The sequence below is a fragment of the Boleophthalmus pectinirostris genome, unplaced genomic scaffold, assembly GCF_026225935.1.
Source record: "Boleophthalmus pectinirostris isolate CB_2022bp ecotype Guang Dong unplaced genomic scaffold, ASM2622593v1 HiC_scaffold_5, whole genome shotgun sequence".
NCBI lineage: Eukaryota > Metazoa > Chordata > Actinopteri > Gobiiformes > Gobiidae > Boleophthalmus > Boleophthalmus pectinirostris.
This window is the reverse complement of record NW_026571404.1, coordinates 8,938,452-8,954,206: the sequence shown is the minus strand read 5'-3', so window position 1 is coordinate 8,954,206 and position 15,755 is coordinate 8,938,452. Positions and strand designations below refer to the sequence as shown.

General features: G+C 36.5%; 1 protein-coding gene across 1 annotated transcript in view; it reads right to left on the bottom strand.

Annotated features, from left to right (window-relative positions):
• LOC110175779 (cilia- and flagella-associated protein 46) overlaps positions 1–15,755 on the bottom strand; it is a 136,163-nt gene that overhangs the window by 54,167 nt on the left and 66,241 nt on the right. Inside the window, 17 exon segments of the mRNA XM_055162939.1 lie at positions 714–911; positions 1,678–1,816; positions 1,893–2,075; positions 2,612–2,718; positions 2,788–2,988; positions 3,485–3,628; positions 3,744–3,804; positions 3,888–3,986; positions 4,153–4,301; positions 5,765–5,796; positions 5,799–5,928; positions 7,106–7,237; positions 8,176–8,384; positions 10,457–10,610; positions 11,744–11,927; positions 12,003–12,135; positions 13,196–13,247. Coding sequence (XP_055018914.1) covers positions 714–911; positions 1,678–1,816; positions 1,893–2,075; positions 2,612–2,718; positions 2,788–2,988; positions 3,485–3,628; positions 3,744–3,804; positions 3,888–3,986; positions 4,153–4,301; positions 5,765–5,796; positions 5,799–5,928; positions 7,106–7,237; positions 8,176–8,384; positions 10,457–10,610; positions 11,744–11,927; positions 12,003–12,135; positions 13,196–13,247 — 2,307 coding nt within the window.

The window sequence follows — 15,755 nt, the reverse complement described above, 5'->3', positions numbered from 1 at the left end:
CTATCTGAATAATTGATAATATGTTATGTTAACATGTTAACGCCTATTCAGCCTGTTGTTATCTATTGTATTGTTATTACTAGAACTAGCCTTTTAAGATAAAATGTCAGTTCCTGGTCCCTGATTTTATAAAATACATTTCCCCCCAAAAGAGTGACTTATAGTCCAGTGTGACTTATATATGTTCTTTTCTTCTTCATTATACATTTTTTGGCTGGTGCGACTTATACTCTGGATCGATATATATAGTCCAAAAAATATGGTGCATGATTAATGTGGCAAGTTACAACAGCTGTGACTTTTTTAATTGGGTTTTCATTAAAAAATACCTAAAAGGTCCTATTGTCATTTTACATTCTAGACCATGGATACAACTGGGTGACCATCTGTCCCTCTTTTGGTTGTCCAGCCATTTAGCCCCCTGTTCATCCCCCCACTTATTTAGAGCATGTCCAACTTTTTCAGTCATGCCACATAAAGTGCTTAAAAATTACACTTGAATACATGATATTTTTGGGTGTACCACCATTAATGGTTGTCATACTACTACCTACCACCTACTACCTATTCAATTCTCTCAGTGTGTAAGGATTCCTAAAACTACTACTAAAATTATGAGTGTGTGAGCAACTTGTCCCTCTTTTTTTATTATAATTAATGAATTTCAACAATTTGAGGCAGTGACTCTAAATACAACCTGTGAATCAGCTGACCTGTTGGATGGTGTGAGGCTCAGGCGTGGAGCGGGTGAAGTCCTCCACAATGATCTGAGCTGCAGATTTGTGGGACCGGGCCACAGCCTGGTGTGTGTGTTCAGTGCAGTGTTCTTCCAACATGAGCAGACACAGCTCAGCCAGAGCCAGACGCAGCCTCAGCAGCCACCTCAGCACGGCCAGGGATACAACAGGGCTCTGGGGGAAAGGCCACACCAACAATATGAGTTCATTTTCACATCTCATCTTTGACAACAAGCTCATTTGTATTAACTCACTCTTATAATTAAGTACTGATGTAACTTGATGGAAAAAAAAAAATGTAATTATGGAGTGAATAGCTTTGATTAAATTAAACAGTTCCTGCAGGTTGAACTTTTGACACTCATGTTGGTCTAAGTGGCTAGTATAGTCACCAGTAATAATTCTCTCAATTTACTATTCTCTTTAAACTTTTCTCAGGAGAAAAGCAAAAAGGTGGGCTATGAAGTGTGCTCATAAACATTTGAAATAAAATTGAGAGCACCAAAGTGAAAAGCGGATTAACAAAACTCATTTTGATAGACTGAAGTAGGACAAAAGTACTGTACAGCATGTTTAGTGTAAAAATCAATGCCTCTTTGGTGCCTCTTTTTGCTAAACAGCAGCGCCATCTGCTGACCAAAGCTGCAAAGCAAAATCAATGAGGCAGACAATACAGTAGATTTTAGATCAAATAAATCATCATGCATTGTCTTTTTAACAAGATAGTGAGAAAATGGTTTTAGTTTTAGTTAGAAAACTGAAAATATTAAGGAGTTGTCTTCATATTTTCAGTTAAAAAGAAGAATTTATTATTAGCATTTATTACCCATGAAATTAAAGGTCTGAAGATTCACTTAAAAATATTAGGTCTGAAAATAGGTCCCTTTGAACTCAATAAGCTTTAATGACAGATGGACTCTTGGACCTGTGCCCCTCATACCTCCTCCTGTGCAGGGAGCAGATTCTGAGCATTCAGGGCAACATGTTCCAGCTCCCTGACAGCTGCCTGCATCTGTGACAGTGCATCCAGCAGGAGGCGCTGTTTATCCTCTGTCTCTGGGCTGTGCTGGGCTAGAAACCTGCAAGGAAAAAACAGACTATCCGCCTTAGGAAAAAATCCCAAAGATAATTTTCCAGGGGACGATAATCTTGTACCTGAGTCCATGTGCGCAGTGTGCCAGGGCCTCTGCTGCCTGCTCTCTGTGTTGGAGCAGGGTGAAGTCTCGTGCGCACTGCTCCAGTTTATCACAGTCACTTTTAAGCCTCAGAGCCTCGTCAGGACAAAGGGTCTGACCAGGTTCAACGTCACCAACCGAATGTATGCACTCCACAGCTCCTCTGTAAAAGAATAATCTGATTAATTACTTATATTCAGCGTTCAAATCCTAAATGAAATGTATTTGTCTCAAACACAGATAATGACGCAAAACTGTAATATTTAACAAGTCACAATAAGTTTAAGGAGTAGAATGAAGTCAAAGGCTTAAACAAACTATTACATGCATATTGTATACTTTCTGAACCAAGAATAACGTGGCATAGAGTGTTTACATTATATACGCTGGAGATTTGTACAGCAATTACACAATAAAGTAGTTGCTAACAATCTTACATTTTTTCTTTATTATTGAATTTGTTTTGTTTGGCACATTGATCGGATCCTTTAATTGAAGTATAACCTTTTCTACAGGAGAAAATATTCATTGTTTGTCTTTTAAAAAATCAATAACATCTTATTCTCTGCAGAAAAAAGTAAAAGTTACTAGTTAAATGTCTAAATCTGATTTTCTAACATTAAACAACACATTTGAATTAAATGTTGAAAATGTGTTTTTGTTTTGTTTTCATTGGATACACATATGTTGATATTTTACCTCATTTTTAGTGACGTGATCATGAACTCCACCTCTTTCTGTCTGTTCACCTGCTTCTCCTTTATGAGCTCCAGTGCGTCACATCCTTGTTTTACAATATCCTCGATCTAAAGAAACATGTTTTGAGTTTAGCCTAATCTTATGTACAGATCTGTGTGCATCAGAGCTGGCTGTACCTTGGCGTGTACGTGCTTGTCTCTTTGCATGGCTGTAGCCTGGACTCTGGTCTGGATCAGCTGGTACCAGAAATCCGGGTCTCCTCCAGAGGCTTGGGCTGAATCCAACAGGATCAAAGCCTGGGCAGAGCTCTGCTGCTCACAGGCCAAAGCAGCCAGACGGAGAAGAGCACGCCCTGCGCTTATCTGATCTGCAAACTCCTATAGAAAGAAACTTATCACCATTCAGAACTATTAATAGTAGATCATAAAAAAGACAATCTAGATCATTTAAACATAATCAGATACAATTTATCACAAGAATTTGGGAATTTATGGGAGTTTTTATTATTTTATTATTATTTTTTATTTATTTGATTATTTTTATTTGGACTTGTTGCTATCTAAGTTGTTATTCTGGTCATATACAATGAGGACAATTTCATACTCACATTATTAAAGGTTATTATTTTTACATTATTATTATATTTTTATTGTTCATTTACATTTATTTTCATTATTTGACCTCAATTGTTTAATTTCTGAAAGGATCTTCTTACATAAAGCAAAAATACCATAAATAAAATAGACAAAGTACTATCTATTGTGAAGTTCAGAGCTTGATATTACACTGAAGATTATAAAATTCAAACTGAAAGATGTTCTTGGAGTGCAAAAATGTGTCAGTTGTACATGAGCACAGCGTTCTCAGACTCACTGTTGCCACTGAATGGGTTTCCTCCAGGAAGTGTCTGGCCTGTGCGTGCAGCCCCATGCTGAGGCAGATCTCTGCTTTGCCCAGCCAAATGCTCTGAGCACAAATGTCCTCCCTCTGTGCGCCAGTATCACCCAGAAGGTCTTTCTGAAAACATACAGCAAACAGATTTCAGATTTCACCATAATTTAAACCTCATATTATAAACAGTTTGTCAGAAAAAAACTAAAATGTAATCAAAATAGAACAAATTTGGTCGGACCTGTTTATAAGTTTGATCAAGGCTTTTTCTCTCTTGGGAAATGAGCATCTCTCTCCTGCACCTGAAACACAAAAAACATAAACTGTACTTTTGCATGTATGTTAAAAAGTATGATTGAGCACTTAAGAAATTGAGAAAACCAACCATTTAAGCTCTTGCTCGTTTATTCTCACAAGACTGTGAAGTTTCTCAAAGTATGGTGAATGTGTCTCCACTTCCAGCTCACGACAGATTTTCACAATTCTAAAAAAAAAAAAGAAATGTGGAAATAATTTGTTGTAGATTTGACACAGTTGCATAAAAGTTACAAGAGTTAATAATGCAATCTGGGCAACATAATCAGACATTACTATACCAGTCTATGGAGAAGTTTTGTATATTGTAGATTATTTATAGTGTAGTTATTTACCTGAGTCTATAAAGTTCTGAGAGGGCTTTCCGGTCCAAAAGGTCATGAGCGATGGTCTCAGCCAGGTGTAACACAGGCAGCGTCAGGTGAGGAAGAGACAAGGACTGAAGCTGTTTCTCCAGTAAGTTCAGGTAAAACAGGCTCTGAGGCTGTACAAAGAGAGAAAAAATAGTTTATACATGATCTCTTACATATGAACATTTTCTCTCAAAATGTGACAGTTTTCTAGCATTTTATTCCAAACTACAGAAGCTTAAAGACAAGTTTAAAACACAAACCCAGCATATTTAGGCTGAGAAAACACTCCACCTTGTGACGTCACGTGGTAATACAGGAAGTGCATACAACTTCACTTAAATAATTTGGATAATTTTAGCCCTGCAATTGCCAGTTTCTACAAAAAAAAAAAAAAGGTAAGTCTTAACTACCACATGTCATGACATCACAAGGTGGAACAGAGCATTTTGAGCTTTGGAGATGCAGACAGACTAAAATAAAGCATTACTCAAACATTGTGAGTGAAACATAACACAACTCCAGGTATGCTTTTGATTAGGGAACAAAAATAGGACCTTTAATTGCCAGGTTAGGAAAGTTAAGAATACGTCTGAACCGCCGCAAACCATTTCAAATTAACTAGTTTCGTTTTTCCAACCAGAGGGTTCAATGAATAGTTTTAAATTTTAAAAGGAGGTAAAACTGGATAGTATTTGAAATAAATAAATAAATAATATAACCTGTTTTGGAGCATTATGAACATCAATATAATTAAAACAGGAAATAAAACTAATAACTGACAATATACTAAAAAAAAATAAACATATGTATTTTCCTTCTGCTCATGTTAGGGGGTACTTGGGAGAGTAAGAGTAAAGCTTATGGTAAAGCTTAGACAAAAGTCCTTAACTAGGCTCCTCCAAACCTCACAGACCTCGTCCACCCTGCTGCCCCCACCCTCTGGATCTCTCTCCCCCTTCACATCAGAAACTTAGACTTACTACAACTTAAAAAAAAAAAAAAAAAAGCTCAAAACTCACCTTTTCCTCACAGCCTATCACCCCCACACATGACTGCCTCCTCACTGCTTGTTTTGTGTGTCCTGTCCTTGTTTTAGTGTCTTTGAGTTATCATGAAATGTATTATTGTAATTATTATTATGATTGTTGTACTAATTATTATATTAATTGAATATAGGTGCATGGTGTAACATTTCTAGTAGAGGGTCTGCCCCATGATGTCTCCATTGAAATGTTATTGCTTTGTCTAGAATGTTCCACAGTATAGATTAAACCTACCTATCACGAGCGACACAAGCAGAAGAAATTACTATATTTTTGAGAAACAGGAAAGCACGTAATAAATAAATGCTATATGGAATTGTTGAAAGTCATACCATGGAACATTTCAGGCAAAGCAATGACATCTCCATGGAGACAAACAGGCGCAGTGCACCTTTAACAGAGGTTGTGAAGTGGTGCACTACATGACAGAGTGCAGGTTAAGTCAGTATTTTGACGGATTTCATATCCAGTGGAAACAATGTCTAGTCATTCTGAAAATTTTTGACCCTCAGGGGAACTAAGAGCTCACAGAGTTGTGTTTTTCGTCATGCCTGTTTGGGGATGGAGCGGGCGTTAGGGCATCTGGGCTGCTGCTGTTTCTGAAGACGTGTCTTGTCGCCTGGTCGGGACACTGGAAGCACACCCAGTCCCTCAGGGTCAGAGGAGGGGTCGTATCTGAGAGCAGCGACTTCTGTTTGTCCTCATCGGGGGAAATCTATGGGACAAAGCAGAAAGGAGGAAATAGTTCAGATTTTATGACATTTTTTTGATGGACAATCATTACTACACTAAGTTGACTCTTGTGAGCGTTAAGACATGTTATAATGCTCTTACTTTCTCAAAAACATATCTGAACTTGTGTTTTGTTTCATTCACATATGTTTGAAGAGTCCTGGATTATTATTCTGTCTACATCTCAAGTTCAAAATGCTCCGTTCCATCTTGATGTCATGAAGCGATTTCAAGTTAACAGCTATGTTTTAGTTCAGTGGAGATTGGCAATTCCAGATCAGAAATTATCCAAATGATTCTAGTGAAGGTGTATACAGTTTACAAAAAAACAGTAAAACAAGGTGGAACAGAGTGTTTTCTGTTTCAGAGAAGGAGTTGTGTGTTAAATGTGTGAATGAAACAAAACACAACTTCAGGTTTGTTTGATGAGGAAACAACATTATAACATAAATCAGAAAGTAGCGTAATATGTGCAATATACAAGTAGGGAATTACTGAATAAATTACTAATCAAATTATGAATGCATGTACTTTGGAACTCTTTTACTCCATTATGAATTGGACACAATGAGAAATTCTAAATAGGTACTTAAATTATATGTACAGCAGTTTAGTGGATTTAAATAACTTTTAAAAATTATTATTAGCTATTATTGCTTATTATTTGAATATGATCTACCATATAATTGTTTAGTTATTTTTTATTAATTAAATGTTCTGCTAAAACCAATTATCTTCAGATATTATTATTATTATTGTTATTATTATTATCATTATTATTATCATGTAGAATTTAAATAATAATAATGTTTATAATAAAATAATAATAATAATGTTTTTAGCTTTAAATGTGATCTCAAAGTAAATTCATTGAGCCATTTTTCATCTGTAATGTCCTCCAGAAGCCACATGATGGTGCTAAAAACCTACCAGCCTGTCTGACTTTTTTACTAATCAAAGTAAACTAAAACCACAAGCTATATAATCCAAACATACTGATATACTAGGGTGATGAGTGGATATTTTTATCCATTGTAAAATAATACAGATCTCAACTAAAATATTTTAGCGTTTCAACAAAAAGTCACAAAGTAAAATACAGTCCAAATACTTGCATCTTTGTGAATATGTCTAGTCATAGTAGTGTGCCATCTACACACCTCCTTCGGTTTCTTCACTTTGCCCTTGTCTTTGTCTTTGCCTTTCTTGGATCCCGCTGAGGCCGGAGACGCACTCTGGGCCTGGAACTTTGCCATATCACTGGAAACATGACTAGCTTCTGTCATCGAAATCTACAGAGAGACAATAATCATATTAAACAAGTTAGTAGACAGAAAAAGACAATTATTCAAGTTAAATAAAGAAGACATATTATGTTTTTTGGGGTATTTGAAAGTATGAAGTAAGTATGAGTATGAAACTACAACATGTCTAGATCAGATCATTACATATTGTTCATTATAAAACTGTAATATCGATCTAAAAAATAACTTAGTAATAGAAATATGTTCATTGGCAAAACAACTCCATAATGTAATTTCACCATAGCAAGCTGTAGATTTTCAATAGGCCGTTGTACTTGTTTTAATTATGGGAAGAAGAAGAAGAAGAAGAAGAAGAAAAAACCCTATCAACCCTATATGTATGACACCAAGTATGTTTTTTTTTTTTTTTTTTTAAACAGAGGTAAGTATAACGTGGAAATAGCCTTAAGCCTCAAAATGCAGGACAATGCAGGATTAAAAGGCCATATCATATTATGCTATTTTCCTATCTAATAAAAAGTTATAATGTTGTTTTTCTCATCAAAAAACACTTGAACAGACATGTTTGAGTGAGTAATCCTTCATTATTAGCTTATATCTCCAAAACTTAAAATGCTCTGTTCCACCTTGTGATGCTATCAAGCGGAAATTGAGTAGAGATCGGCAATTCCAGGTCGTAAATTATCCAAATGATTCTAGTCAAGGTGTATGGAGTTTAAAAACACAGTGTGGCACCTCCTGCATTACCGCATGACATCACAAGGTGGAGGATAGTGTTTTCTGTTTGAGAGAAGAACTCTTTTGTAGGGTTTGTGTGTGAATGAAACAAAACACAACTCCAGTTCAGTTTTTGAGGAGGTAACAACATTTTAACATGTCTTAAAGCTCATAAGAGTCTGTTTTGTGTAATACAGGCCCTTTAATCAAACATTTTACTCAAAAAGTCCCCTTTAAGCATAAAATACCTTCCACATCTGTACGACGAAGCAGTAGGCTCGGAGCAGGTTTGCCTGGTGCTCAGGGGAGTTCTGTTCGGTCATCACAGCGAGGAGAGTGTGGGATCTTATTAAAGCATCAAGACACTTCACGTCTCTGATATCAGACACAGTTTGAATCGGTTCCTCTGGAGAGACACTGTTCTGAAATGTAGAGTCACTGTTTGTAGACTCGTCATCTGAAACAAAAATCGATTGAAAAGTCTTTTAAAAAAATAATAAACTAGTATGAAATCTTAATTAGTCTTAATAAAGTAGTTACTAAACCTGAATGACTTTGGTGTAGTTATTGTTAGGTGCCATTTCAAAAAACTACTAAGATAGGTTGGGCCAACAAAAAAAATGTAAAATAGTAGTACTACAGTATTTCATGGATCAGCGGTAATCAAATCTGTACTAAAACATTAAACATAATTAAATATTTATATTATGTATAACACTTTGTCGCAATTTTTCCACAAAACTTTAAACATTAATGCTTAAATCTAATATATTTCCATGACCAATGATTAATATTTTGCTGTAACATTAAGACAGCATTAACCATGTGGTGGTTTATGTAATTAATCTTCAAATGAATTAATTTCGCCTCTTTGGGAATATTTAATGACTGCACAGCGGGGTCACTCTGCTTTTCTCAGCAGGAATTCCCATAGCATTAAATCATTATTATGTAATTCAAATGGTACAAAAATAGTCTTAATACATGGAGCTGTCTCTTTTCAATTGAAAATAGGGCCAGGCTTCCCAAAAAATACAGACACAAGGGATACATTATTGAAGTAAAATTGGAGTAAACAAGGGTGGGTTTTATCCATGGGTTTCAGAATGATGACAAATTTATACCATAGCCATGGCAATTAACATTTAAAAAACACATTTATCAGTCACACAAAATACTTAGTGAAGAATATTCTAGTTCTTAGTCTCAATTCTAGTTCCTAGAATTGTTTTGGGCGGCAGTAGCTCAGTTGGTAGAGCATTCGCCCACTGATCTGAAGGTTGGCAGTTCGAATCCAGCTCTCGACATAAACATCACAGGTTGAGCGGTCAGATCCACTGACCCACAGGTTGGCTGGTGTGATTCCAGCTCCCACAGATGAATGTTGTCGTTGTGTCCTTGGGCAAGACACTTAACCCACCTTGCCCACAGTGTCTGCGTACACTGGTGTGTGAATGTGTGTGTGAATGGGTGGTTCCTTGTTGTAAAGTGCTTTGAGTGCCTTGAAGGTGGAAAAGCGCTATAGAAAAATGTGACCATTTACCATTTTAGGATATAGGCATACTTCAAAACTATTCATGAACGCAATGATCTTCTTACATCTATCTTATTGTATCATGTCATGGTCCCAAACCTCCTCAACCACATTGAAATCTCTCTGTTCATTAAAGAGTATACATACAATTTACCCTTAAGGTCCTTGACTAAAACCTCAGACACTGGCACCACTGTGAAATAAAAAAAAAAAAGTAGCCTATTTAACTTGGAATATTTTTACCCAATTTAATCTTTTTAAATATTTTTTTGTCAGTGTCTTAACTCTGATACACCACTGAATTCAGAATTTTCCAGGACCATAAACTGTACACTACAAGAGTGGTAACTCTGTTGTTCTAATGTACAGGACCACTCTTGGTCAGGGGCCTAGACAGTGGAACTGCTACAGCGGATTTAAAATAGGAAACAAATAGCAACAAACTTAAAAGCATATTTAAATTATTGTATGTTTCCATCCAAAAATGCTCTCACTGAAATTCTAATAATGCCATACATTTCTTAAAATTTACTTACATCCCAACTACTAGCCAGTCCCTATGGAATGCCACTTGGCCCCTGCTTTTTCAAATGTTCAAATGTACGCTGATGATACTGTGTTGTATGCATCTACAAAAAACACCGGCTCAGGCTAGTCAACATCGGAGTCACTTTATGCCCTTGTTGAAAGATTATACTGCACATTTCTTTATCTGCTCTTTTTGCATCTGTTTTTATATATTTTAGGCAACATACTTACTTATATACTTCTAATTTTGCATATCTTCAAATTAACTGTTTTGATATTACTACTAATTCACTGAACACCACTACAAGACAAATGTGTAATGAAGCCCAGTTTTTGTGCCTAAAAATACATTTCTAAATCTATTTACATTTTACATCCTCTCTTCCTGACTTTGGTGCAGAAAAAGTGTAATAACAGGTGTTAAAGCTGAGTAATAAAGGTACAAGTAAAGATAGAGGTAATGGTACCTGGTGGTTGTGTATTCTGAGGGTGAGATTGCAGGAGGAGGTCTATGGCCCACTGGATCATCTGAACAGCATCAGCTTTGGGGAAGTTGTTGAAGAACATCCACTCGGAGAGCTCCAGGAGCAGACTGGCCTTCTGCCACTGGAACTCTGCGCTCTGTTTACACAAAAACACAAAGCACAGGAGAGGATGAGAAAACAGAAAAAAAATACAACATATTTAACAATGACTATCTAGACTGTAGACTGTATTTATAGATATGTTTGTAGTTCTAGTTTTATCATGAATTGGTTTAAACAATAAGGGAGTCAGATTGTCATTTATCAAGCGGACACGCTACACAGGTTTCCAGGAAGAACAGTTGATAGCCAAGGTCAGTTAAATACAATCAATCAATGAACCTGCTCAGGGACGACAGGTGGAAATTAGCACTGGTGCTACAACCTGGTACAATGCATCTCTCCTGTTGAGGTTAATGTAAAAATTGTGTGCTGTCCCTGTCTCATTAAATAAATAAATAAGCAAAAACAAAAATGTAAAAATATGTATGCACTAAATGTTTAAAATGTGATCATTATGTGAACACAATATTATTAGGTGGACTTCAAGTAATTAAGTACATTATTACATTTTTTCCAATTTTATGTGATGTTCCATGTAACTTTTAGACTTTTGAAGCATGTTTTTAATAGTTCATTATTTTCTAAGTTATACTATACTTTCAAATACTGGTATGCTATTATAAATGGTTATTGTCTTTTGGCTTTTAATATGATAAATATGAAGTAGTGCAGGGGTGTCCAAACTTTTTTCATCAACGGCCACATTTCTAAACATAGATGAAGCAGAGGGCCGATCGAGGGCTGTAGACTGATGCTCAGTACAATGAATAATTGAAATATGTACATGTTTAACATGTTAGAATGAGTCATCAGTCTTTATTCACACTAAGATCCTTAAAACCACACACTAAATTTTCAATATTATCTTTATCAAGGTAGATTTTCAAGAAACTTGCAGTAAAAAGTTCATTTTTAATTGATGCAAGGTAATTTGGACCAATTCACATGGAAGCCTGAGGGCCAAGAAAAATTTGTCTGAGGGCCGCATTTGGCCCCCGGGCCATAGTTTGGACATGTCTGAAGTAGTGTTTTGATTCTGTGTAGTACCTTCCATTATCCACATGGTGGTGCTAAAGATCTACTTGAATACTGAGTCTTTTACAGTAACAGGCAGATATCAGGTGAGTATATGACCAGTGTGCAGTAAAATGAAAGCTGTTTCATTACAGTGAGTGTGTCGATGGCTCTCTGGTAGCACGTCAGTTTTTTGGTTAAGTCCCCTGTGCATAGCGCCACCCGGTGCCACATAAAAGAACAGCACTGCTCTCCTTCTCTCTCTAGCCTCTGCATCTCCATCACCACGCTGTCTCCAATTCGGGCTTTTACACAGATTAAAGACTTCAGCAAAGATCTGGAGGAACAGGACAACATTTAAGATCAGGACTAAATCAATTTCCTCATGTGTTTCTCATTGGCTTACACTCACAGCTTGTGTTTACCACGAGGCAGGTCGATCTGGGCCTTTTCCAGGAGCTGTTTGGCACTTTTCAAGTCGGATTTGTCCAAGTGGATTTGGAGAAGCAAACGGCAAATGGAAGTCTTCAAAGCTACATCATCATCTGCAAAAACAAGTTGAGAAAGGTTACAAATGTAGTTTTAATCTTGTGAATTGAACAGTTTAGTTATTCTATCCCAGTGGTCTCCAAGCTCTAGCTCGGGACCTACCAGCAGCTCTCCACCCCCTTCCAAGTAACTTGCCAAGGAATTTCAAGTATTGTGCTGAATAAGTCTAATTTGATTAATTAAATGCCTATTAACATTATGAAGTATCATTTTGATGCCTAACTTGCCCTACTATGGATAAAGGTTTATGTTTTATAGGCATCTGACTGTAGCTCATCTAAGGCTCGTCGTGGCTCTTATATTTACTCAGTTCCTTGTGACTGCTAAAATGAGTAGCTCTCCGTCATTTTTGTTTTGTAAAGGTAGCTCACTGGAATAAAAAGGTTGGAGACCCCTGTTCTATCCTATCCCATACTCCTGATATGTTTGCAGAGCTCAAGATACCTTGAAATATCACATAAGGTAAACAACTAAAAGACTAAGACTAATTAAAGAGGAACTAAACTCTAAATTAACTTTTTTGCTTCTGAACTGCTTCTAATCTGCTACTAATTTGTATATGGTGTTTCAACAGCATTATCTACTGTTCCTAGTACTTTTTGAGTAATTTTAGTGCAAACTAGGTAAATTTGCAGCACTTGAGACTGCTGTTTCTAGTGACGACTGCAATTTTAAGTACTTTTTAAGTAACATCACGCATGTCTTCACTGATTAAAACCCGGTGTGGACACCCTTTTAGATCAATTGCACGGCTCCTTACAAGTACATATCCGCCCTCACTCTTTTCTTTCATCCTCTAGGTACCTCCTAATTTAGCAGCTCTTTTTGAAATGTAGTTGTAGGTGGAGTTTAGGTGTTTAGTCCCACATCCAACTCAACCAAGTCTATTTGAAAACAACAAAATAAATAAATGAATAAAAAGATTGAGTAAATATCTATCACAAATTTGAACAAAAGAAAATCCACTTTGTTTGAGATCAACGCTGATAAACAGCGCAATGTTTGCATAGAAGCAGATACAGAACATTTTATAACATCAGTATCTTATGTACTCACTTGTTTCTTCTGCTTTGCCAGTTGAAGATCCCGAAGTAATTTTATTCTGCTTCTGAAATGAAATGGGTTAAAAAATGTCCATGATGGTAACTGGGTAGCCATGTTTCACAAGGTTAGTTATCATAAAATTAATACAACTGTGTAGCGCCTGTGGAAAGACCAAACCCAGTACAGAAATTACATCAGGCCCACAGAGACACAAGCAACGCCTGAGAGCGATGCTGGAAAGTGGAGTCAAGTTCGTAAAAAAAGAACCGGGCAAATTCCCACATAAACTGACATTAATTATAGATTTCAAGTGAGCTGTTTCACATTTATACAACTGTTTATCCCCCTGGCCTAAGAGCTGTCCATAGGAGCGTCTCTGGAGATGTATGCCTACAATTTCTCCAGAAGCGGTACCCATTAGAAACTCTCATCGTTTTCATCATTAATATAAAAAAAAAAAAAAAAGTAGGAATACAACTCTCCTGTGAAGTCGAAATATGTAATGTACAAGATAAAATTTGCTGCTTTGATGGAAAATTATGTTCTACGAAACTTGCAACATAATCTACACAAACTTTTTCTGCAATACTTGAATCTCAACCAAAAGTATGACGCGATTATTAAACTGTGAGAATAAAAAATATAGAGATTAAAATGAGCCCTTCATTAATGTTTAATGGGTAAAATGGTAAGATGTAGGAGTGTAACGATATCGAAGTCTCACGATACGATATTGTTACAGTATGAACCTCACAGTACGATTTATTGCGATATCGTAGGAAAGCTCACGATTGGGGATGTAACAATATCCAAATCTCTCAGTGCGATATTTTCACGTTATACATCTCACGGTATGATATTTATTGTGATATTTTGTGGAGGCCAACAAAAATGCCTTGACAAGACTTAATCCAAAGAACTAAGACTTAAAAGTGCTTAGAACTGTTATTTCTTCTTCTAGTCACTGAAATGGGGCAAAGGATCATGGTCTATGTAGTTCCCTCTGTCTTTTTTTTTTAAACTATTGCTGCACCCTAACTCTTAATTTAAGCAAAGAGACTCATAATTCGATATATTGTGATGGTTCACGATATTATTGTGAGAGCTTTGACGATACGATATTACGATATTTCAGTTATTGTTACATCCCTAGTAAGATGGAAAACATTTTGAGCATTTATGGTCCTTCAATATGACGCACAACCAAGTTTACTCAACGTCTTCATTTACTTTATCGACACAGGACTTGAATAATCAGTACTTATATTAGAGTTGTTAAAAACTGATACACAGATATAAATCAATACTAAAACTGGTCTAGAAAAAAAAAAAAAAGGAATAAATAGGATAAAATTTGACCTTTTCTGCAAAGTCTATGTTGTAAAATAAGTAGCAGTAGCCTGAGAGCTGAAGAGAAGATGGAGTTCTAACCTAGGAGAAGTTTATTTACCATCAGTACGATCCCAGCACCCAGAGACATGACTCCTGAAGACATTGTGATTAACGCAGTCCAGTCTAACTGATGATGCAGGTCAAGATAACAAGGACTGATCTGGCAGTGAGAGTCTTCAGTACAGCACAGAAATGGAATATAGTCCTGATGTAGTCTTGACTTGGTTTGGTCCAGTTCTAGTCTTGGTCTAGTCCAGGTTAAGAAATGGGTTTAGTTCCCGTTTCCATGTGAGCTATGAGCAAGTATGAACGCACCCTCAGAGCAGTCTTGATCTGTGTCAGAATTAGTGTAAGACCACAAGGTAATAACAAAATAAAAATTTTAAAAAATGTGGTAAAATGGACATTCTATTGTCTAAAAGTCCTTTTTATTTTATTTTTTTTACTAACATAGCAGTGGAATAAAAAATGTACGGATGCACTGATCCAGCTTTTTCAGTTCTGATACTGATTTTGCAACTATAGCTTTACTTACTATTAGGGTTAAGCAGTAATACGGTATTAAGGTACCTAGTGTCCCTGCTCAGTTTCATTTCTCTCCAGCAATTAGGTCAGAAAGTGGAATGCACTAGACGGTTCGTAAAAAACCCGGAAGTGCAAGTATGGGCACCAGCCAATCAGTTAAGAGCCGTATATTCAGTGTTGTCAACGATTCCCGAGATCGAGGATTTATACAAAATGTATGTGCTATATGCAAAATATGTATGAAGACGGTGACGGTGAGAGATGGAAACACCTCAAATCTCAGGGCTCGTGTGAGGATCAATCACCCGCTAACTGCTGCAAGGATGAGTTTGGCCCCGAGTTCAACAAATTCCACGATTTCCACCCCTCCTGCTGATACTGACGACGAAGCAACAACTAGGCCAAGTACCACACAACCAGCCATAAAGGAGGCATTCAGAAAAATAAAAAAGTACAAAAATGATAGTATCCGCTGGAAAGCCTGAACAGGTGCGGTGATCAAGTAGACGAGGTAATAGCGTATACCCCGGTAAAATGCTGAGAAGGTTTAACGGTATCAAAATCTTGATATCTCTCGACCAAACACCATTATTATCAACCAGTACCAGCGCAAAGACTGAAAACAGCATTTATTTGCTGATATTTGGAAGCCAAT